Here is a 26,104-nt window from a genome sequence, read left to right on the forward strand (position 1 = left end):
ACGGAGGGCAAAGATGTAATGAACTCTTTAAAAAATCTTCAGTTATATTTTGCCAAAGTCCAACCAAAATAAACTCAGATGTACTTCACAGAAGAAATCTGCTTTAGCTGCATTTTTCCCTGGGATTATGAAAAAGATGTATGCTAGCTTCTAATTGTATATTGGCTTAAGTTTTAGCATGAATATGAAATTCTCATTACTGATGATGAATTTATCAAATGTGTGATAATCTGAGGTACTTTTTGCTTAGCATGGTCCAAATAAATGTGTATTTGCTCTGCTGAAATACTCTAAAAGAGCAGTATGTGCAACACTCAAAAATGGTTCCTTTTTTTATCCTAAATAAATATTTCTGGAAGACCTAATTTTTACAACTTCACATTTTTAAAAACAGGATTTTTTTTCGGATTTTGTTCTGTATTTTACTCATAGAGGATCTCATCCTGTTCTGAGGGTCCCTTCATTCGGTACTTTCTGTATGGGGGATTTGAGTGACTGGATGGAAGCAGGGACATTTGCACACACATGTGCCTTAAAGTTTTCCTGCTTTCCAATGGCTGACACTGACATGTGAAGTACTTCTGAAGGTCTAATTTTTTTACACTAGCTGCTGTTCGTTCAAAGGAATGTTGAAAGACATCTGTCATATTTAGTTATGACAGGGGGTTGTGGACATCTGTCATATTTAGTTATGACAGTGGGTTGTGGCAAACAGCTGAGCTGGTTCCCCCTAGCTACCTTTCTGCTCTGGGAAGAGAAATGGGCATTTTTGGGGACATTAGACATATTACCCTGCAGTGGCCATCTAAACTAGACAGATGATTTGTCTCCAAGTCGTTATTTCTTGCTGCTGATTTCAATGGGAACTAAGGTGAGTAGCTCAGCCGTGAACCTCAACACACTGGAAATTCAAAGTTAAGTGATAGGAATCTTCTGTGTTTTAGTGAGCACCTGAAAACCCATCCAGTTGTGCCATGGGAAATTCAGACTGGATGTTAAGAAATACTTCTCTGAAAGAGTGGTCAGGTGCTAGAATGGGCTGCCCAAGGAGGTGGTGGAGTCACTGACCCTGGAGGTATTCAAGGAGTGTTTAGACATTGTGTTGAGGGACATGGTTTTGTGAGAACTATTGGTGATAGGTGGACAGTTGGACTGGTTAATCTTGTAGGTCTTATCCAACATTGGTGATTCGATGAATTTGTGCCACAGTTGCTTTCTTTACTTGACAGTAGTGTAATGTAAGACCCTAAAACATATGAAGCACTGGGAATGCTAATGCTGCAAGGACAGTTATACAACATGGCATCAGTCATATTGATAGGGAAAGCCCTTGTTTTTCACAGCCAACAGAACGGTGTGTTAGCGAGCTGATCAACTACTAGAGCAGCTGGGTTGGTGGACAGCTCCACTCAAGGACAAAATTGTAGTCTCTTCACATGGAGAAAAAGTCAGCATACAAATTCCTTCTACCAAAATTACTGTAACTAATATCCAAGGCATAAATCCACATACAAGCCAGAAGAAATGGAATGTGTTATTTGTTCTTAAAGTAAAACATTTACAAGGTGCTACAGCTGGTTATCTTCCTTACCTTTTCATGTGACTGAGCTTTATAACATGACCATTTGTCAGTAAAATGTAGAGATTGACATTGTGCATTTATGAAAACTGACTTCAGGAATCTTGGTAATACTTCCAACATATATTTAGTTTAGTGGAAAGCAATTAATGATGTATAGATTTTTACACTTAGGAAGGAAATCCAAAATGTTGTCCTCTGAAGGAAACTATTGCAAAAGAATCTACTGATCTTTGCTTGATTTCCTTTTCTCTTCCTTTCTACCCTTCTCTTTAGGAAGGTTGATACTGCCTAGTTATAAAAAAATGTCATCTTAAAGAGATATAAAAATGCCAGATGGGCCAGGATGCACATTCACACATCTGTGCAGTGTGCTCTGTTATGATCAGTGGAAGCCCAGGGCCATCAATACCTAGCCACTTGCCAGAGGCACTCAGGGGTCCGCAGTAGGTCTTGGATCATAATTTCCCCCAACCCAGTGCACCACACATTTCAGATGGCACTGAACATTGCTGTGCAGTTGGTACAGCTGGTGAAGCACAAGGAATGAGTTCCCTAAGGCAAAGGGATGTCCCGTACCCTGGGCTCCATGGGCTGGGCCACGCAGGGAGGCAGGCCCCACTCATATGCAGCATGTCTGCATTGTCTCAGTCTGGACTCATGTTTTTCACCTTCTGAGACTCAGCATTGTCTGGTTTGGGTAACAAAACACTTCACAGCTCAGCCTTAGAAGCAGCTGAAGTGCACCTACGGTTAAAGTGTAGCTTAAAAATTACAGGGATGAACTTCACTGTTTAGTAAGTAAATTAATTTATTAAGTGAAAGTCTACTTAACATTATCTTACTGGTAAAGGATAAGAAAGGAGGAAAGGCTCTTGTTAACACTGTTGGATTTTATGCTGGCTGTGGAATTTGTGCTATTGCAAAACCTCTGAAGTACTTTCTCAAAAGCTGGTGCAGAAAAGTCTCGCCAGGACGAGTGGCTTTTCATGCACTGAGTTATTGACTCACATTTGGTGATTTCCCATATGTATTTAAAGGCTGAATTCCAGACTCCAGTGAATGACTCCAAAAGCATTCAATTTTGAACTGAATTCACTTGCAGTTTCCAATGGAGGCGTCTGCATATCAGTGATGAGAGGGCCAGGTTCTTGAGTCCTACCTATTGTAATCTATTTACAATTATGCTTTTGTGCTTATCCCATGTATTTCTTGATAGGTGAAATGAAATACAAATGGCTTCAAAGAAAACAATGCCTGTAATTTTAAAAATCCTACCCTTAGATCAAAATGTGTTAAAACTTCATTCTAGTGCTCACTTTCATGCATCACTGTGTAGTACAAATAAGACATGTTTCATCTTTATTGTCACTGCCTATTTTAATTGACAAGAAATTCCTCCTTTCTTTACTAATAAAGGAAGAATTACAGTATTATCTTTATTCATCAGAAAGCAAAACCTCTTAACAATGAACATTTGCACCAGAAAAAAAACATGAACTCTGGAACTGATAAAAATGGGATGCCATTAAGTGGATATTTAAGTGGATGAATAATTGCAGGCCTGGTTTTATGGGTTCTTACAAACCATGTGGGTAAAAGTGCCTCATCTTACAAAAAATATAATAATTCTAGACACAGAAGGGCTTGCACTTCACAGTAAATCTTGGTCCTTCTTACTTGCAAATATTTCTTGAGGTGTTTTTTTCAAAATACAGTTCTGTTATAGTTTTTGGAATAAGGAAGGAGAAACTATAACTCTAATTAAAGCAGCCATGACATGCAAGGAAACAAAAACTGATAGCAGCATCGGAACCTGCATGTAGTTTAAGAATCGTTCTAATCAATGGAAAATGGCTTAGACTCTTCATAAGCAGATTTTCTATTTTTTGTGCCCCAAGGACAAACAATAGATCTGAAGTGTTTCAGAAAGCCAATGTAATGGAATGACCTTTTTTAAAAAGCAGATTCTTATTTCTTTAGAGTCAGCTTAATCTAAATCCTACATATTTGTTTATGGTCTTTGCTATGAGTCCCTCTCACTGTGACATCTTTCATGGAATTTGAGCTTTGCTTTGTGGACATTCATCCTGTTTTAATACCTGAGCACTGTGGTGCTCAGAAATCATCCCCAGGAGGGGATGTCGCAATTTGGCTCTGGTCCCACAGCAATGATTCCGGAACTTGAATGCCTGAATTTAAGCCTTGACTTAAAGCGGGCTTGAGTATTTTTATCACCCAAATTCTTATTGCAAAATCGTTTCAAGACTTCATTTCCCTAGTGATTAGGAAGGTTTTAAGTTACAGTAAATGTATTGAAGTCCAGTTTCTACTCTTTGTTCTTATACAAAGATTATCTTTGGCTTAAACAGTCTTTTTACAACTCTGTTACATATAGCAATAGTCATCCTCTCTCTAAACAAGACAAGCTTATTCTGACTTCTTTTATGATATATTTTACAGTCTTATCATCATCCAAGTAGTCCTTCTCTGCAGCTGCTCCAGCCTAAGTTAATATTTTGAACACAAGCATTCATAATTATGCACAATTAAAGTGGTGTCTTAGCAATGCTTTACCAGTACTGTACCAATACTTCCCCATCATTACTGGAAACAATTGAGTGGATACATTCTAGGGCCGAGTTTGCCTTTTTTCTCATCAGCAGCTCATGGAAAGACTGTGAGTGACTGATTTGCATTGACCTCCTTGGTCATCTCAATCTTAAAACTGAAAGTGTTTTTGTCATTATCTAAAGTGCATGATCTTGCACTCACTACAAGAGGCAAAGAATCCACACTGTATCCCTTTTATTTCCAGTGGCAATCATACTCCCTGTTTAAAAAGTTGCCTAGTTTCTAATTTTAATGTGGCTTGATAGAGCTCCCGGGAGCTGTTTCCTCTCACACCTTTTAGGCAATGTCTAAAAATCCTTTATGAGTCACATTTTCTTTATGTTAGGATACCTATCTACTGAAATCGAACCATTCTTCCATTCTGAGAAATAAATTACAACCTATAGTGACTAAACACTAAGTTTTGTAGTGTAAAGAATTTTTTTTCATGTCTAAGCAAAAATTATAAGGCTTATTAGCCTTTCACCAGGCTGTGGGAATTTTTTAGCTTCATTCTAAGAATGCGAGCCCCCACCACAGGTATTTTTGCACCTCTCAGTTCCTCATTCCTGCAGATTTGTGTGCGTATTTGTTTTGATTTGCTTTTAAAATAGACTCAGTTTACCGAAGAGTCATGTTCTGTTCACCATATCTCACCTGACTAACCTGACTCAGCATTAATTCACACTTACGTTTATATAACTCAGGAAATGTTGTTACTGGTGATTTCACCTCTGCTTTCACATTACTGATGAAAATGCTGATGACTTAGCAACACTCATCAAAGTGCTATTGAATGGTCATTCATAAGTAACAGCTTGTCTAAGTGATTCAAGTTCTTAGTGCCGTAAATGTATGGTTTGATGTGATATTGGACTAATTTGAATATAAGGATATTTTGTTTTTGAAGATGCCTCAGGAAACTCTCAAAGTGATTTTCTGATACTCGTCAGAGATTTTTTCATGACCTCTCTTTGAACTTGTTTTTTCTGTCCTTAATATTCTTCTCTAAACAAATTGAATGGGTGTTGACAGTCAAAAGAAAAGGTTTCAGGATATTCTCAATAAAAAGCATTGAAGCAGATTCAGTCATTTTCCTGCTCTGCTAATTAATTATGGAGAAGTTTTATTGTATGAAATTCAGGCAGTTCAATAATAATTCACTTGATTAATACATGCAGAAGGATTCCTCTTTTAGTCAAATACTGTTTTCCTCTGAGATCCCATTAAAAATTTGATCAAAGTTTAATTACAATAGAGGCCAGTTTTGTTTAAATGACACTGAAAACACCGAGGTCCTTCACATAATGGGTTTCTATGAAATAAAGAGAATTGGTAATTGTCATGAACCAACTGGAAGTCTTTAGATTTCATTTTCAGCCAAATGCTGCATAATATAGGGAAGAAAACTCCTTTGATGATGTCATATTGCAATGAACATAGTTTTTTCATTTATTTTTGAACATTTCAGCTCCAAATCTCTTTAGTATTTGATAAGTATGTACAGGAGCTTTAGAATTCTGTGAGCGCACCTTTCTAAAGAAATCAGTGTCAGAGAGACCAATGTACACTGGATTTCATGAGTCCTGGTTTTGCTATTGAATTTATTGTTTGGTAATTTGTTAGGCCCACTTCTTCTCAAGAAGAAAGGTGAAGATAGCTCCTTTCTGAAATTCTTCAGCAGAAGCTAATCTCAGATCTTAAGGAAATAGCTCAAAAGGATGTGTTGTGGAATAAATTCATATGGGGATATTCTAGGTCTACAAGTGTGGAAACAAGAGAGTGGGAAGAAGGTAATGAGAATTGAAGGCTTTTGAGAATGAAGGAGAAGTGGAGATGAGAGTAGAACCAAGAAAGATGAGACTGTATAAATTAAAGTGCATCTTCTTCCTTGTGAAAAATAATGTGGGAATGCAAATGTAGGTTTCTGGAGACTTAAAAGAAATAGCTTGTACAAAATAGATGGAAGCTTGTATGTCAGCCTTCAGTGGTCAATACGAGACCACCAGGAATGTACTAAAATATGTGACTTAACTGTATTTGTGGTCATCCTTTAGGAATGAGTGAAGAATGGTATGTTCTTTCTTTGAAAATTTATAGGGAAAAGAAATCAGATAACCACATCATAGCTCAGTAAAGCTCTGTGGAGAAAACATAAACCTCAAAACAGGAGTTCTGTTGTTCCTGCTCAGGTCATTGGACCAAAGAAGGGCATTCTTTCAGGAAATCTCAGCTGGGCAGAAGTTTCAAAAACTCTAAAATAAGGTTTTCTGCAATATTTTGCAGAAATTCTGTGATTTCTGAATTTTAATGCGTTTTATAAACAAAAAAATTGTATTGGTATAACACAGAAATTCAAGGAAGAAAATTATGATTGAACTGTCATATGTTCTAGTAGAGATCCAATTCCAAAAGCATAAAAATACTCTTTCTTTCCTGTAAGAATCAAAAAAAACATAGAATGGCTTGGGTTGGAAGGGACCCCAAAGATCATCACCAACTCCCCTGCCACAGGCAGGGCCACCATTGTCCAGATCTGGTACTAGCCAAGGGTGCCCAGTGCCCTATTTAAACACCTCCAGGGACACAGCCTCCCTGGGCAGCCTGTTCCAGCATCTCACCACTCTCTCTGTAAAGAAGTTTCCCTTACATACAAAGAAGACATATACTGATAAGAACCACAATTATGTGTACAATACTATACTTGTATTATACTTGTAGGGATGTAGTTGACATTATTGTTTTTTCCAGGTAATCTGAGGCATTTCAGGTACAGCTTTGAGTAGAGCCAAGCAACTCAGTGATCTCATACTTTTTCTGTATAATGCATCATAATAAAATGATCCAGTTCATCAAGGGAGACTTATTCATTCATTTCACATGGTACTTGTGAGGAATTTTGGAGATAATCTTCAACTTTCTTTACTAATACAGCATCTTTCATAAGATGTCAGTTAAAAATAGAAGTGCGAAAGGTATCATTTTCATTTTATGATTGTGCCGAGAAAGCTTTGATGCTTCAGTCTTCACTGAATTGTTAGGTTTGGTTTGATGCAGATTTCTAGGAAAAGTACAGTAAACTGTTTCTGTCTTTGAGATTTCAGCTGTTTTCATTCACACTATGATCATGGTTCACTACAGTTTCCATCACCAGACACTGGTGGAATCAGTACTTGCCAGTTGCAAACCATGGCTTTGCTGGTTTCTATGGCTGTAGACCCACCGTTGTTACTTACCCATCTCACTTTAGGACGATCCTGAAGCCAAATGACATGTATTTGCAAGACGGTCAGTCCTTTCCTGACATCAGTTACCTTCATGGTCTCAAAGAACCTGGAGAAGCGCTGACAGAAAATTACCTTACCTGCCACTGCTTCTCAGGGGTTTACAATGATCTCTCTTCACTTCAGTCTTCTCTATTTTTTCAGCTATTCCTAATGGTATGATTGTGCTAAAACTGTCTCCCCAAGTTACACATCTCTAAAAGTTTCCATTTCCCCACAGTGTGTAGAATCAGTTATAAAAAAATATAAAATCTCAGAATGCCACGTCTGTTGTGAATAGATGGATCTGGAAATTTGTTTTGGCTCATGGACATGAGTCCTTTTTGATAGCAAGTGCAAAAAAAAAGGTGCTTCCTGGCAAGAAAAGGGATTCCTTCCTTTTCTTCCTAATTGCACTTTACAACTAGTTGAAGTGAATCACAGTCTGCTTTTGCTGCATATATTCTTTTTTGTGTGTGTGTTCTTTATTTCTATTATCAAGGATTGCTTGAAATTTGTATGTAACTGAGTGGGACACAAATCATACATAGCCTTCTGTGGCACCCATCATAGCCAGCTATCTCTCTGCACTGTTTATAAAAGCAGCATAGTCATCTATTGTGTGAGAACTGCCTCATTAAGCATTTAAAGTTTAGCTTTGAGTGATCTGAATCATACACATGGAAGTTATCAGGAGTTAATTCAGCTAACTGAGTGTTTACTCAGCTTTTGTAAGAGTTTCATAACTTTATATGTTCTTATCAGTAACTGACCTGAGTAGGTGAAAGCTAATTGGGAAATGTCCATGAGAGCCTAATTATCCACAGGAGTGATTTCAGCATAGCCAGACATAGTGGTAAGGTAGTTCAAACAGAAGTAGCTGGTATAAATTTGACAGCTCTAGGCTTAGCTCATACAGTGTAGGAAGGAACAAGAAAAACAGAAGCATGCAGAAGTTGGAAGATAATATTATTTGGCTTTAATCTTTCCATTATCATTATTATCTTATGACTATAAAATATATTCTGTGCTTAGATAATTTGTGAAGAACTGTCGGTATTCTGTGCTATGCTGCAGCAGCCCCAGAGCTTTTGATATATTTGAAGTACAACCACCAGCTCAAGTTGTGCCCTGCTATTACTTCAAAATATTCACAAGAAAGATAGGTGGAAAACTAATTCTGCATCACATATATGTCTATGTGTTAGAACAGAGAACACGTACATGTAAAGAAGGGTTAATATTTGTGAAAGTTGATGGTACAGTGTGATACCACATCAGACCTGGTAAGTGTCTGGAAAACAGAAAACAAATCAATTGTTGTACATAGCAGGGCTGATTAATGAAAATTAGAAAACCCGCTCATTTTCTGAATTATTAATTTTCATGAACAGGAAAAAAATGTAGTTGAGATTGAGAGTTAATTTTGTCTCTTTGTCCTCACACTTTTCTGTTGATTGCATTATCTGCAAAACAACAATAAAAAGGAGAAGTTCCTTGTAGGGCTGCAGATATTTGGGCTATTTTTCTTGCTAAGGGCAAATTTGCAGATCAAAAAGCAGGTTTGTGCCTTGATCTTCATATTTCTATCCTTCTCCTTATATGTTAATGGAACTGCTGCTCCCCTGTGTCACTTTCTGGTGTGTTGCTTTGACTTACTGTACTTTTTAAACCTTTTCTAAAACTGCCATAAGATCTTGGAACATTTATCCCACTATGGTCCCAGTTGGGTTTGCTTGCTCAAAGAGGCAGGATGCCAGCTAAGCATTCATTCATGGAACTGAATTACATTTTAAGTTTGAATGTGAGTGTCTGATTTGTAGTGTTGTGGAAGTTGTGGATGCCCTGTCCCTGGAGACACTCAAAGCCAGGATGGATGAGATCCTGATCTGATCTGGTGAATGGCAGACGTGCCCACAGCAGAGGGTTAGAACTAGACTTTAAGGTTCCCTCCAACCTAAGCCATTCTGTGATTCTATGATTATATGATTTGTGGCTGGTAGAAAAGATTTTTGAGCCACAAAACTACAAGGTTTCTGCACAGGATGTGCACAGGAACACCACCCTTCACTATCTGTTCTGGGACACCATTGGGTCCTGCATGATATTTTGGGATCCTTGCTTGAGTGTGAAATGACTGCAGAAGTTCAGCCTTTAAGATTAGGTAGTAGAGTGGTCTTTTGAGGAACAACTTCAAGAACATCTTTTTTTTTTTTCCCCAAAAATTACTGTTGACATTGAATGACAGTTTACAAGAAGGTTCCTGGTTCTTGGCAACCTTTATCTGCTGTGTTCATATCTGATCTGGAAGTGCCCTTGCCTATTTGTGATTGATAGTATTGTGTCTAGGAGGAGTAATTTCCAAGCAGAGGAATGAAATGCAGAATTACTTTCTTCTCTGTTTTCTCTCTGCTCTTAACTGACAGCATGTGTTGTCAAGTAGAAATAAAAGCATAGAAGTAGAGTATTCTGTCTGTGGCATGTATGTCTTAATACCGTTTGACTAGGGGGCACTGCACCAGATTTGTTCTCCCTAGTGTTTTTTTACCACTAAATTTAGAAGTAGTAATATGAACGAGTAAAATAATTTTTTAACCCTCTGGCCTTGCTGGCTGTAATTATTCTTGCTTGATTCTGTATACAAAATTTTGTGTTTAAGGTTTTTCTGAGGAGTTTTCTTCTTAATGTGCACAATCCTGCTGACCCCATGGAAATTCATGCTGCTGGTCATACTGCTCCTTCCTTTACTAACTGCTCAGTGCAATACTCTCAGCATTACAGTGCCTTGTTGGTTAGTGGGGATCTTACAGCATAAAGTGACAAAGGGTGGGATCACAGCAGTTTTAAAACAAAGCAGTAGGAAAAGTAAACTATAGCCCATTTCACAAGGAACAATGATTGCCACATTTTGCAGTCATCCAGTTTCATTTTTCTGGTTTATTTTGTAATCATTATAGAAAAAGATGTTAAAGATGCATAAAGAACCTAAACAACTATTTGGGTGCTCTTAGATTGTGATTTTTTTCTTCATTGCCAAAAATACCACGGAAGTCTGAAAACTGTAACTGATACATCTAGTGATGAAAGAAAGTGGGAGAAGGAGTGGGTTGGCCTCTTCTCTAGGTAACAGCAATAGGATGAGAGGTAATGGCTTTAAGTTGTGCCAGGAGGGGTTCAGATTGGATAATTGGAAAAATTTCTTCTCAGAAAGAGTGCTGAGGCACTGGCACAAGCTGCCTAGAGAGGCGGTGAAGTCACTGTCCCTGGAGGTGTTCAAGAAACATGGAGGTGTGGCACATGGTTAGTGGTTAGTGAGCATGGTGGGATGGGTTGATGGTTGTATTAGATGATCTTAGTGGACTTTTCTAACCTTAATGACTCTATGATTCTATGATAAGTGTGTAACAGGAATCTTCAACTTTCAACCTCCTACCTTACAGAGCAATTGAGCATCAACATTTCTGCTCCAGCCATGCTTGAGCTCTTGTACAGTCCAATGTTTTCGATTTCTGTTACCAAGCACCTGCAGCATGGAGGGGACACCTTGCTTGCTACTCAAAGCTGTATATAGAAGTGAAGACAGCAGGTTTTGGCTAGTGTCAGAATGTTTCAATAGAGTGCATTCAGTGGGCAGAACTGTACTCTGTGGTTAATGAGATCTGGGCTTTGATAATGGTAGCTTTTAGCCAGTAGTGCTGAATCCCAACATAATTTCTAAGAAAGAACTCCTGGAGATTGGCAATTTTCATTGAATTCCTTCATGCAACCCAAAAAACCGTCTTCTGTGTTGTTGCTGAACTACTCACTGAAATGCATTTGTCAACTCATTCATCTCCCTGTGAAGTCCTCCTCTTCAGAGAGTGCTGCAGACACTATGGCTGCTATTTACACACTGTGCATACTGTAGTGGCTGTTGGTTCTTATGCACAAGAAGATAAAACCATATTTTGTGGTCATAGCCAGCTCTTCCCATGTGGACATGAGGCTCCAGCACACAGTCCTTGCTGATCTGCAAGCCCAGAGGGAGTAATGGAATCATGGGATGGCTTGGGTTGGGACGGGTCTTAAAGCCCACCCTGCCCCAATGCCCTGCCATGAGCTGGCTGCCCCCCACCAGATCAGGCTCCCCAGGGCCCCATCCAACCTGGCCTTGAGCACTTCCAGGGATGGGGCACCCATAGATTCTCTGGGCACGGCTCACTGCCTTCTGAGTAAAGAATTTCCTTTTAACTTCTAACCTAAATCTCCTATCTTTTTGTTTAAAAACGTTTATGGGGGTGGGTGATCAGGAGAATCTCTCACTGGTGAGGGATGCATTGAGTTTCCTGTGCACAATTTGTATTTGCAGGTTCACTTTCAGACATCTGAATAAGGAATTGTGTAATAGAGTAAAATAATTTGCATAATAACATCACTGCAAAGCAAGAAATGATGTCTGCAAATGATAAACTCTCCATCTGTAGAAAATTTCCATGGAGGTCCCTGTGGATTCATTATGAAGGCATCCTTATTGATTGGTTTGACTGATATAATTTGCTTTGGAGGAAACTATCAATTTTAAACATCAGAGTTCACTGCTTATGTCAACAGCAGAGATAGAAAGTATAATGAGGGAGAGTGCAAAGAAGATACCGACACTGAATGCGTCCTTCAGTGATTGAGACAGTGACAGTAACGTGGGTACATGCAGAAGATGTCTACAGGCAAAGGATCAAAAAGGAGGAAATGCATTACAAAGCAAACTGCTGCCAGCAACTATTAAGTTCATTAAAAATATATTAAAATGAGTCTTAGGGTTTTGTAGGTAAAACATTGAAGCCATTATCCCAATTAGTCACACTAGGCTATGGAAAAGCAACCAGGATATCTGGATGTGTCACCATCAACAGTACAGCCAAAGACTGGGTGTTGTCCTATGGAAATCACTCAGCCTAGCACAGCTGCAGTCTGCTGTGAAGATATTGTTTTTTTTGGAAGATAATGCTTTGTGAAGGATTACTGCACTGTAGGTGTAACCAAAATGTATGCATGTTATAAATGGATGTTGGGCAGTTACACTGGTATTGAGGCATGTCAATGTTCTGTTGTGTGTTACCTTGGCCATACAGTGGGGAGGTCTGGTTAGCGTGGGGCTCTGTGTAAGGAGGTCAGGGTGGTTCTATTAGGTTGCAGTTTCATTTCTACCAGGGCAAATTCAGAGCAATTTCTGTATCTCCAATGCTGCCTTCATGAACTGCCACACAGCCCTGGGAATGAGCCTGATGGAGCAGTGTATGACACTTCAGCACAGTGGTCCCTTGTCACATGAGCTGCTGACACAAACTCAATCCAGCGATGTGTCCAATGGTTGGTTTCTGGGATGTGTACTGAAGTTTGTGGAGTGGAAAGATTCAGAGCAATGCAATAGCTGTGGGAAGGTGTGCAGGAGTTGTCCATATGGATAAGACACTCACCAACCAAACACAAAAACAGATTAAAAAAAGAGCAGGTACAAAGCAGGGACAGCTGCTGTCCTGCAGGAGGGAAATGCATTGCGAAAATAGGCCTATGAAAAGCTAGTACAGAATGAAGGTATCAACCTAACAGCTTCTATGAAGGAAGATACAAAAGTTACTAATATAAAACATGCTAGAGCTGTTAGTGAACATTTTAAATAGATTTTGGCTCAAGCCTTTGAGAAGGGTTTTTTCTTCTATATTTCAGCAACACGAAAGCTTATTAGCATTTTCTATTTATACTACTGCTGGTCCCTGTTTACTGTTACTAAATCTACTTGACTTGGAGCACTTAGTCCTGTGTTGCTCTCTGTGGAACACTTGTGCTTCAGCCATAAATTATCCTCTCCCCCCTCCAACACTGCCCAAACCCACCCAGAGGCTGCACCCCCACCCCTGCCTCTCGCAGCCCATTGCTACACAAGGGGCTCATTCAGCCTCTTGGGGAATTATGCAAATGAAAGGGGATATTCTCCTCCCCATGCACCAGAATTTCCATATGTGTAACCTCTGTTAGGTTTAATGAGACTGGCACTCATAAATCCCCAAGATGAAATTATACCCTTAAGTGGCTTTTAACAAAAGGCTGCTCAAAAGTTTTGATTAACAATCCCTTAAAAGTAGAACATTAAAAGAGAGATTAAGCAAAAAAATATTCTCCCCTTTCAGAGCAAATTTTGTAAATCTGTATATTAGAGACTAATTCCTGCAAACCTGCATGTCAAGTGAAGTGTTCCCTTCAGGAAGTACTCAAAAAACATGAACATAAAGCACTACTCTTGCTGGCATCTAAATGGCCCTGACCTGGATCCCAAATTGTGAAAGTAATTCAAATGCAAACTTGAAGAAAATTGTTGTTTTCAGGACTATAGAGAAAATACATTCAATATTTTGTAAAATAAATACTTCCGTCCCCTGTTGCTCAGCACAGCAGTGCCCTAGGGGGGTCAGTTTGCTGCATTCCGGCTCCACTTTGGCTCCTGACCACAAAAGGAGTTAAGGATTTTCGTGACAGCCTTTATTAAGTTGTTATATGGTTATTTGTTCTTTTTCTACTTCTGCTTTGTGGATGGTATTTTCCCCAACATTGCATAGGATGAAATAATCCATTATTCAATGATGAAGCAATGATAATAATAGTTAAATGCATGCATGAATTCAAGAAAGATGAAGGCAATAAATTGCTGGTGGAAGACCATAGCTTGTGGTCTTCTATTTTTTAGCACTCTTTAATAATTTATCATCACCCTGACCCTTAACTGATCCCAGAGGCCACCAAGTGCTTTAGCAGTCTGTTACAATCAAACAAGATGTGCTTTTCTCGTGAAGTGGAATGAAATCAATCAAAAAGAATCAATTGGCAACTTCATCTTTTAGCTTAGCGAGTGCAGTTCACTTAGGGCCAGATTCTGCACCATTACTCACTTTGAAGGGACTTGTGTGGGTAGTTCAGCTCCCTACAGAAGGCTGCTTGCCTTCTGTACAGGTTGCAGAATGAGTAAATAATTGTGCATGTGTATCCATCTTTTAGAAACAACAGGATAGTTGCCAACTGCGGGTAATTCTTTACTCTCAGTCATCCTTTTAAGTGCGAGCTGCTGATGGTTTTCTTAAACACATGCATGTACTTTATAAATACATATATACATATTTGATATTCTTCCCATCTATTCTTCTACACAGAGCTTTAGAATTTACTTCAGAATCCTGAAAAGGTTTCAGAATAGTTTAAAGACATGCTGAAATATTTTTCCAGCCACTGAAAATAAACCACTGCTTCACTTGCTAGAGCATCTGGAGGAAAACATATACTTTATGTGTTTTGTGCAGGTAAGGATCAGAAAGGTCAGAAAGATCAGAAAATTTGCTTAGTGCCTGCACTCGGATTGCTGTGAATTCAAGTCTGACAACTCAGTGCTCAACTGCTGCACAGCCTTTTCCGCTCCCAAAAGAGAGAGAGGTGCAGGGATCTCCATTGGCCTCCAGAAGGAGCCTGGTTCTGGGCTGGTTCTGGAGGAGCCTGGTTCTGAGGTGTCACAGAATCATAGAATGGCTTAGCTAGGAAGGGACCTTTAAGGGCACTGAGCTCCAACTCCCCTGCCATGGGTAAGGTTGCCAACTGCTGGATCGGATTGCCCACGGGTATCCTAAGGAACTATCCTGCAAGCATGGGTCCTTCCTTCGTATTATGAAATATCATTTGAAGACATCTATTTTTATTATCCAAAAATCAGGAATTATTACTTTCTCAAAGATCCTGGAGTGATTTGACAGTTACAACTTTATTTTCTTAGTATTTCATAAATATTTTATTTTTGGCATTTTACTGTCACCCTTATGCATTACTTTGAAAATGGAAATGTGTAGCAGATAATCAATTTAGAGGCAGCAAAATCAAACTGTAGTCATTCATCTTACACCTGTTATTTAATTTTAACCCTCTCTGCTACCATCATCCTCAGTTCATACAAGAAATAAGAAACAGCTGGCTACTTACCACTGGTTCAGTGTAGAAAATCCTATTGAGACTTACCATGGATGTTAAGCTGAGAGTTTTGACATGCAGGTGAGATACTTACGTAAATTATTGGTTTAGGAAACTAAGAAACCTTGTGTAGTTACAACATGTAAGTCAGAACTATTACAGATCCACATTTCTCAGATTTAGGAAGCAGAAAAGAATGTTAATTTTCCTTCATTTCCCTGCACCTTTGGATACCTCCCAAGCCCTGACAGGAGAAAGTCTGTCTTTTGACTTGGAGAGGTCCAAGGAGAGAACAGTTCCTATCCTCTTTCCCTCTTCTTTTGGGGAAGGCTTACTCCAAGGTTAAAGTTGTAAAGAACTGAGGAACTGCCCTTGCTCTCAGATGTCTATTGGCCACTAAAACAGCGCCTTAGTATTTTGTTCACCTTCTTGCATACCATCTCATGAGAGAGGCATACTTCCCTGAATTAGCACCAACACTCTACTAATGTCTCTGATTACCAGTAGAATAATTTTTCACATGCAAAGATTGAAGCGATGTACTTGTCATCTGACTTAAGATTCTCCATTCAAAAAGTCTTCTCTATGTCTGGATTTCTTGTATTTGATCTGCCTCTTGAAATCTACCTCTTCACACAGTGGCTTTTTCATTCAGTGACTCTAAAGAGTGGGTTGAATAGGGCTAAGCACATTTTTGAAAATTTACACAATAAAAACAGCTGCTGAATTAAATCTTGAAAGGGCTTGAGCATATCTAATTCCTCTCCCAGCAGTGTTATTTGCAGGTACAAAATATGTCTGGGACTGGAATAAATTTACTGGAACTTTTAAAGACTCCAAAATTTTAGGGGATGTAAACACCAGGAAAATAAGGGAAAAGGCATTCCAAGAAATGCTAATGGCATCGTTGCATGTAGCAGGTTTCAGACCTGTGGATATGTGCTAGTAACAAGCCTTTGAGCATTTTGGTACCAAGTGAACCGGCAACATTTTATTATTTCCAAAAGGCTTTAGAATGTTTATACAGAAATATCTTAAAATGTTATCTTAAGATTATTACTTTTTTAAACACCAGACTTGAACTGATATGGCAGTACTAGCCAACAGGACATGGTCCATAGGACATGGTGGACCTGAGCCAAGTACCTTAACATAAGGCATGCTCGGAGGTACTTGCAGGACACATATTTGCTCTGAGAGATGCTATATAATTAGGGTTGTCTTTTCTCAGATTGTTTTTTATGGAAGAAGCTTGTTTCACGTTTCTCCTTAGATATGTTTTGGGCCTAGCATTCAGACTAAGAAGCAGCTTGCCTGGTTGGAGGGGAAATTGATGTGGGAAGTGCTGCTTTCCATAGCAAGGTGATACAAGAAACCTGGTAGTAGTAGGAGGAAATAACACTAATTTTCTTTTTTTTTCTTTTTTTTTTTTCTTTTTAAAATAAGTTCTTGCTATCAATTGCATTGGCCCATCTTTCACATTTTTATGTTTTGGTTTCACATTCCCCTTTTCAGCACAAATCTTTTGTTTTTTAAGTCTCAATCAGTCAGAGTAACGTGTTTTAAGTGTCACTACATCTTTCCGTAAAGTATCAGTACTTCATTTTCATGAAACATTCTAAAACACTGAACTCCAAAGTAAATTTGACATACCCAATAGAGGTCAAATAGATAAAGAGTGGTAGTTTTTACTGTAAAAATTACCATGATAAATTATTAATAAAATACAGTCCTAAAGTAGTGATACAATTATAACAGAGAATTTTGAGTATTCTCTGTGCAATTCATTGATATTTTTCTCTTTAAAAATTCTGAATGAGTTTTTTTTCATTGTTTAGAATTTATTCTAGTCACTACAAAGATGTTCTTTTTATAAACTGTAAATCAAAGGGAAAAGCAATTCTCCACAGATGTTGTACGTGTTTGATGTATTAGACACATTTTTGCAGTCTACTGCCTTGAAACCTAGGGAATTCATTAGTTCACAAGTTGCTGCCAAGGAAAACGGTCACATTTCCCAAGCTGGTGTGCCTGTCCCTGTCTGTAGGATGTGGGTAGGGCAGTCTTTGTCTTCTCTTGTTTTTGGCTGGCTCTGGAGAAACAGTTTTCTTCAGACTAAAGTGTTGTTCCTGTTTCTCCCCTCAAAATGTCTGTTATTTAAATAATCTGCTGAAGCCTTTAGCTGGCTCCATTTCCCACTAAGCAGCCGGGGATACTGCTGTGTGTGAGTTGGTGCTCTGTGTTCATTCTGGGGAACCAGGCCCACACAGCTAAGCCTCTGGGTATTGCCAAAACTCCAAAGAGAGTAGCCCAAGACCCACAGCTTTGAGAAAGAAACAGAGATGCCATCTTCCACTCTCAGCAAAGAAAAACAGTTGCCTAAATACCACACACTCTGCAAGGGTGTATATGTATCCCTGGACACATTTTTGGACACATCTGTCTCTGTATTTCTTTCCTGGATAAACTCCTGTGCACAAGACAAGCTGGTTTCTTTGACTGTGCCACCAACCTAATTAGTCAAGGGAGTCAAACAAAAACTTAAAATGTCAGTACAGGCTTACAAGAGATGGCCAAAACCCATATACACCAGCTATCTTGCAATAAACTAGGATGAGGCAGTAAAACTCCATCTCTCTGGGCTTCCCTACCACTGCTGTCCAGAAATGAGGCTCACACCTAGAGAATTTTGTGCCTTCTCTGTGGCCATCCCAACTCAGTAGGATCTATCCCTGCCTATGTCAGGTACTTGGAACTAGATGATTTGTAATTCTCTTCCAACCCAAATCATTCCATGATTCCATGATTCTTTGATTCCATTTGTAGGGAATTTGAGCTGAACTGTGTAACAGCCTGAATGACAGAATACCTTATGTATGCATCACTGGGAAACTAATTGAAAAATCCTGCATGTGAGGACTGTGGTCATTTATAAAAGATACAGCAATCACTGCCATCACCTACTCCTCCCATCGTTCCTGGGGCAGATTACTTACACTTGCTGTTGCTTCATTTCTCCCTCAAAACTGAAGCAAGTTTAGAATTTAATATCCCCCAAAATAAACAATGCATATATAACCTGAGCTATGGCTTTCACAAGCCCGAGTGGGATTTCAGATTTTGCTTTTGATCTGTAAAAACTCAGTGATTTCCCCACAAAGCCCCTCCCCACTGCTGTGGCACCTTTTAGGAGGCACAGGAGGAGCTGTGTATGCCGATTTGTCTGCCTCTGCAAGGAAGGGCTTCTATGGGCAAACTCCTTCACTGCAGAATGGTTTAAGAACAAGAATTTATGAGAAACTGTTTGGTTTGCATTTCAGAAGAGCAGCCGTCAAAAACAGTTGTTGAGGATTCTCAGAGGCAAAGATAATGTTTATTTATCTGTTGTCGTTTGAAGTACAGTAAGGAACCATAAAAAATCACAGAATCATAGAGTCTCAGATTCATTAAGGTTGGAAAGACCACTAGGATCATCTAGTCCAAACACCAGCCCATGCCTGAGACTGCACTAGAGCATGTTACTCAATAGGTTCATAGGTTCATAGGTTCATAAGGTTGGAAAGGACCTACAAGATCATCTAGTCCAACCATCCTCCTATCACTATCCCTACGCAACTACTAAATCAAATCCCTTAGCACCTCATCTAAACGCTTCTTGAACAACGCTAGGGATGGTGCCTCAACCACCTCCCTAGGCAGGCCATTCCAGTGCCTGATCACTCTTTCAGAAAAGAAATGCTTCCTCAGGTCTAATCTAAATCTTCCCCGGCGCAACTTGTGGCCATTCCCTCTTGTCCTGTCATCATTTATCAGGGAGAAGAGGCCCACCCCCTCCTCACCACAACCCCCCCTTCAGGAAGTGGTAGAGTGCAATGCGACATCCACCCTTTTCTTGAACACCCCCAGGGATGAATTCCACCACCTCCCTGGACAGCCTATGCCAATGTCTTGCCACTGTTTCTGAGAAGAATTTGTTTCTCATTTATAACCACCATAAACTTTCCAAGCAACATAACAGCTAACAGTCACCTTTTGGAGCATGGAGGCTCTTCCTCTGATCCTACTTGCAATGTTTTAGCTTATGCAACTATCCTTAGAACTGAAGGTTCAGTATTTGAAGTCACAGGGAAAAAAGGCATTTTCTTCTAATAAGTGCATTTAAAAGAATAGTTTCAACATTTATTGTTTAATGTGCTGGGATTAAAGGTGTAGTAATCCATTCAAGTATGACTGCTTGTCTGTTTGCCTGGGGGTGTTAAACAAACAACCATGTTTTCCCTGATCTGTAGGAAACTACAGAGGGGCTCTGAGGGGGAAGAAGGCTGATGTCATTAGTCATTTAACAAGAGCAAGTGTACTCTTGCACCTAGGGAGGAATAACCACGTGCACAGGTACAGTCTGGGGGGTGACCTGCTGGAGAGGACCTCTGAGGAGAGGGACCTGGGTGTCCTGGTGGATGACAGGTTGGCCATGAGCCAGCAGTGTGCCCTGGTGGACAAGAAGGCCAATGGGATCCTGGGGTACATTAAAAAGACTGTAACCAGCAGGTCGAGGGAGGTGATCCTCCCCCTCTACTCTGCCTTGGTGAGGCCTCACCTGAAGTATTGTGTCCAGTTCTAGGCTTCCCGGTACAAAAAAAGACAGGTTTATTCTCAAAAGGGTCCAGTGGAGGGCTATAGAGATGATAAAGAGTGTGGAACACCTTCCTTATGAGGAAAGGCTGAGAGACCTGGGTCTGTTCAGCCTTGAAAACAGACTCAGAGGGAATCTGATCCACATCTATAAATATCTAAGGAGCGAGATGCAAAGGGATGAGGCTGGACTCTTCTCTGTAATGTTTGGTGATGGGATGAGGGGAAATGGCTACAAACTGATGTATAGGAAGTTCCTCACAAATGTGTGTGGGAATTTCTTCACAGTGAAGTAACGGAGCACTGGCACAGCTGCACAGAGAGGTGGTGGAGTCTCCTCCTCTGGAGATGTTCAGGACCTGCCTGGACGCCTACCTGTGCAACCTGGGCTAGGGAGCTGCTTGGGCAGGGTGGCTGGACTCGATGATCTCTAGAGGTCCCTTCCAACTCTCACAATTCTGTGATTCTGTGGTTGTTATTGTGTTTTGGTGTTACTGGGGGAGGGTGTTTGTTTTTTGTTTGTTAGCTTTGTTAAAAAAAATACAGTTCTTTTATCTAATGTTGAACTGGAGTGAATTCCAGAGAGGATGATTAACAGAAGAGATTTACATTCATCCATATATTAAAGGCTGATTTAAAAAAAGAATTCAAAGGAGTGTATACTGGTAAAGCTGTTGAAGGTTGCTGCTTTTATTTCAGATCAGAAGAGTTAATGAAACAAAAGCTCATCTGCTTTTTTCCAAGTAGATGTGCCTGTCTACTAAAAGATAACACCTTTCTCTATCAGCTTCATTTTGCTAATTAAAACATGAGATTTCTCCTTCAGATTTTATTTTCTTTTAGATTGATAATGTATGTAAATCAGCTAATGGAGTAACACTGATTTACGGCAGCTGCAGTCCAACTCCCCCCTTTAAAAATGCAAATAATTCCTCTGGTATTGGTCTCATGAAGAATAATGATAGCAAGTACATGCAGCCAAAGTCAGCCTTGGCTCAAGCAAAGGCCAGCTCCAATGTTTTCATTGGCATAAATTCTAATTACTCTGTGGCATACTCTTGGCTTTTTGCATTGCATATTGCCATGATGAAACACATGGTAGTTGTATTACTCTGTTAGCACCATGCGAAGAGCCATTAACATGTGTTACTGTTTATCTCCCCTGTGCCTTTCTTGTAGGAATTATGTCTGACCACCAGTTTGGAAATCAGTTCATGTGCAGTGTGGTCGCGTCACACGTGAGCCATCTCCCAACCACCAACCTCAGTTTTGTTTGGATTGCTCCACCTGCAGGGACAGGCTGCGTGAACTTCATGTACGTATACACAGAGCACATATGGTTCCTATAGATGGAGAAGATAACCGTTTTGGGGAAAATTAAATCATCTTAATCCATTTGCACTAGGAAATTATACTTGCACCATGGAGTGGGTCCTGCAAAGAGTAGACTTTATTTGGAAGTAAAACTATTGAGTTTTTCCTGGATTATGAGTTCCTGAGCATATTAGGACTTTATATTTCAAAACATATAAGGAGACAGTGTTCTGTAATGTAGCATAACATCAGAAAAATAAGGTGTATGTGCATCACGACTAGCATTTCAGTAGAAGTTAGTTATTAATCATATCAGTGAACTTTTCAGTATGTGGCACATTTGCATTGACCTATTTTTTTTTACTTGTTGCATTTAATAAGGGTTAGAACCTCATGGATTTTGATCATGTTTTTCAGATTGTAAGCCTCAGCATGTAGCACAAACAGTCAAGAGTACTCAAATTCAAATATCAGCAGTTCCTGATGAAAAACATTTTAACTTCTGCTTATTTCCGCTAGATTACAACATCAGAAAAAAAAATAGGAAGAGGTTATTCTCACCTGTATTTTTGGTAATTTTTTTAAAGATCCAAGTCATCATACAATTGTTTAGTATTTTATTAAGTCCCCACAAAATACACAGCCTAATATCAATATTTTACCTTAAATTATTTTCAAATTACTTCTCCCAGAATTTTGGTAGATCAGATATGAAACAAAAAGTATATACCTAGAATAGAGTTGAAAGTAGAAAATAATTTAAGGTTGACCCATTCACAGACAAAAAGCCAGGGTGCTCCCTAGTTAGAGAAGTTGATGTCACAAAATTTCTGTGTGAGACCTTCTGTCCACTTTCATGACTGCTCTGACTGTCCCAACAAATCTTGCACTTCTTTCTGAGTGGGAAGCTGCAGGTAAGTGTCTCATGCAAGCAAGTTGTTTTATTATTTAATGTACAGGAAAAAGTAAAAAGTGAGTTTCTTCCTTCTTTGAAGATACGACTTGCTGATAGTGATCATAGTACCTGTTAATTGACTGATTTGTGTCTTTGATATACCCGTTTCCTCCACAGTGCATTTTTTTGCCTATTTTGTTACAGTTATTAGTTGCAATGACAATGCCAAGCCATTTTTATCTTTAGCTTTATTTTTCTTCTGAACATCTAATGGTAAAATGGGAAACAAATGGTTGGGATGAGTGACAGACTTTTGAGAAAGCATTTGTTTCCCATTAATTTCTGCAATGTACCAGATAAGCTGTTTGCAGTATTTAAGGTTCCCATTGAATTTTATATATCCTTGTAATTTCTGTTTGCATAGATACTTTATTGATCAAGTTGTAGCAGGTAAATTTTGTTATTTTAAGTATGCAAGAAAAATGAGATGAGTTGTACATCTTGTCTTCATATACTTGCTCATTCCCTTTCTTTGTTTTTTTTTCTTCAGTGTATTCAAGAAATAATTGTTGGTCCCAGATTACATAGTGACTCTGAATACAGATATTTATTTTTTTTAAGAGATGTGGTACTCCATTGTAAGTTTTGAGGCCAGTTTATAAACAGTCATTTATTTTCCTGTGACCTATTGTTGCAGAAATGCTAAGTCACTGCCTGAACCAGTGATTGAGCACTTGATGGGAAGGCAGGACCAACCCAGGGGAGCTCAGGTGCATACAGTGCACCTGAGTGACTAGAAAGGGTGGAGCCAGGAGCCACCCCTTCCCAGACCTCATTTAAGGGTTGACAGTGGTGTTAAGGGTGTTTTGCTGTTGTGCCTGATGCCTTTCAAAGGTAAGCAGAATCTTTCCTTTGCTTCTGTGGCTGCCACATTTGATCATATCCTTGCAGCCTTGGACTGTCATTGCTGTGCTTTCCATCAAGTTGCAGCGTTGCACCTATGTTTTTGAGCAAGTGTTTTTCTGTTTGCTCTTGTTGAAGAGCTTATGGACAGCTCTGTAAAAATACAAGTAGGGCTGTGGCTGTTGATTCATGAGGAAGTGAAATTAAAGGGACGTTTTTTGAGGTCATGTAGTTGCTCGCCCGTCTTCAAATCAAGGAAATGTTTATTACTGGCTTTAGTGGATGCAGGATTAGGTCAGCACTGAACTGTTTTGGAAGTCACAGTATTATCTGAGTTGTTAGTCACTCTTAAAAGTCATTTAGTCCAACTCCCCTGCAGTGCACGGGAGCACCCTCAGTTAGAACAGATCTACTATGGTGTGCAGAACAGACAGGAATCTGAGTTTATCTGAGTCTGTGTCATGCTCCAACATAGAGGGAGACGAGGTTCTTAGGTTATGTATATACCCGGCATGAGATTAAGAAACAACGGTTCAAATGTTAGTCCAATCAGTTTATTACCACTATAAACCAGGGAGATGGGGAAGGCGGACACTGTTAAGGGTGATGGGGAAGGGAAGGCGAGTGATAGGAAAGATAGGAAAGAAGCAAGGGTTTGTACAAAGCAGGGAAAGTCACCAGCCAGGATCCTAGGGGTGGTCTGGTTGCAAGCGGCTCCAATGGTCCGAGGCAGAAGAGCAGGGGCGGCAGAAGCGGGGAGAACAGCAGCAGCGACGGGCAGCCTTGAGCAGCAAGCAGCTCTCCTAGAGAAGTCGCGTGGGGAAAGTCCAGGAACAGCATCAGTCAGCACCAGAGAAGCAGCCAACAGTGATCAGCTCGTGAGGGTTCAGATGGTAGAACACCTTGAAGGAGAGGCGAGGTCCAGGAGAAAGCAGCATGTCTCAGGCAGCAGGCCCAGGAGGGAGTTCAGCAGCAGGGTTCAGCTCATGAGGTTTCTGATGGAAGAACACCAACAAACAACCACACCAACAACAACATGGTGGTCAATCCCTCTTTTATCCTCCATTTCTCTTGCCTACGTGACAAATCCCTTGCTAGCTGCCAGACAAGCATCTCCTGAGATGGCTATCTCCCCACAGAGATGAGTACCACTCAAAAGAGTGTTAAGCGGCCACTGAGCTGCAGCTTATCTCTTTTGTTGCCCCAGGACATGCCCATCTGCTTGTCCCTTAGACAAAGGATTTCACAACCCTTGCCCAGGACTAGCTTGGACATGTTCGGACATGTTCATCAGCAAACTTTGAGGCAATGGTATAAAATGTTAGTCTCTTACAGTCTGTAATTTGCAGCACAGATGTCAGCGTAAGTGTGTCAGCAGTTTGGGTAGAGACACTGGATGTGCCTTTCCTGGCTAGATCAGCCCTGCACTGCAGCCAGTCCTGGTCTCCCTATCCCAGACAGCTATCAATTTCAGAGGTTCTAGAGGCTTCCATCCTATAAGGGTGCTCTGTGGTGCTCATTTTTCTTTTTTTCTTTTCTTTTCTTCTTTTTTTCAATGAGCAAAACAATATAACCAATATCTGTCTGGTGTTCTATGGGGCAAATTTAGACAAGAGTGGGAAGGCTCAGCTTCCTGAGTGTTGATGTTTTCTCCAGAGTTTACTTGGCTGCGGGACTTGCATGAACCATCAGCTGAAGGAATTGAAGGGAGGGGGGATTAGATTTTCCTCCTAATTTTCTTTCTAGTCATTTTCTTCATGTTTTCCTTAACTACCTGTGCTGTTGTTTCCTGTGCCTACTAAATCCCTGGCTGAAGAAAACAAAGCCATTGCTTCGTGCTGTGCTAGGCTGCCCGCCTTGCGTGGCTTTATAACTTCAGGACTTCAGAAAACTGCCTCTGCCTTGTTCACCTCTACTCACTCCTCCACAGAAGATTAACTTAAAAAGACTTTTTAACACTTGACACTAACTACTTGTCTAGTTTAAATATAACATAAATAAAGGTGTTCACAAAGGTACCTGGGTGATAATGTATAGACTCTGTCAACATTGTGACCCGGCTAAGAGCCTCCTATGCTGCTGCTGCAAATATATCTGTCATTCAGATCAGCTCATTTGTCTTTGACCTCTCTCAGGATGGATAATAAGGTCATTAATTAGTGCCTGCTCTGGCAGTGCAAGCTTTGCCATGCTGACACCTCTCCCTGGATACTTCCTAGGAGGAGCTGGCCAAAGGTCACCAGGCAAATCTCCCTGGGCCACCACACAATGAGCTTTTATGAGCATACTATTGACCTACTCCTGGAGGTGCCTGGACACATAGGCAGGAAAGCTAAAATGCTTAGGGCTCAAGTTAGAGTCATTCATATGTAAGTTAATGTCAATGAGAGCGTTCTAGCCTATCTCTTCCAATGTGGATGTGTTTTGCATCAGGGGCTTAGTTTTGGGTGAGGAAAGTGTACAGCTGGAATATATTGCTATCTTTATTTCTGAATAGTATATTGGAGGGCAATTTCTCACTTATTCAATCTTGGTTGTTTTTTTTTTTTTTGTAACGTTCTGTCAGAAGCATAGTTATTGCTAATGTGACTAAAAGAAAAAGCTTGAATGTAGAAACAACAACACTTTTTGTTGTTAAAACATTTAACAGATTACATTGCTTAGATTTCCAATATCAATCAACTTGATGAAAACTGAAGATTTACATTTTGTCATACCAATATGAAAGAAAAATGTAATCCTCACAGGGAAGTAAAAACTCTATAGACATCACTGGGAAAATTCCCATTCAATGCATCTTTGCTTCTCAGTCAAAGGTGAGACAGTCAGTGAAGGCAGACTGAGGGAGCTGGGTCTGTTCAGCCTGGCTCTGGGGAGACCTCATTGTAGACTTCCATTACTTAAAGGAAGCTTACGAACACGAGA

At 39.9% G+C, this 26,104-nt stretch overlaps 1 protein-coding gene across 2 annotated transcripts in view; it reads left to right on the forward strand.

Annotated features, from left to right (window-relative positions):
• Positions 1-26,104, forward strand: part of RELN (reelin) — a 270,835-nt gene that overhangs the window by 55,260 nt on the left and 189,471 nt on the right. For both annotated transcript variants that reach the window (XM_065743657.1, XM_065743656.1), the window contains exon 3: positions 21,247-21,382. In XM_065743657.1, the coding sequence (XP_065599729.1) occupies positions 21,247-21,382 (136 nt within the window). The remainder of the gene's footprint in view (positions 1-21,246; positions 21,383-26,104) is intronic.

Source organism: Cyrtonyx montezumae, unplaced genomic scaffold (genome assembly GCF_038088225.1).
Source record: "Cyrtonyx montezumae isolate F1298 unplaced genomic scaffold, pur_monq_1.0 scaffold_3, whole genome shotgun sequence".
NCBI lineage: Eukaryota > Metazoa > Chordata > Aves > Galliformes > Odontophoridae > Cyrtonyx > Cyrtonyx montezumae.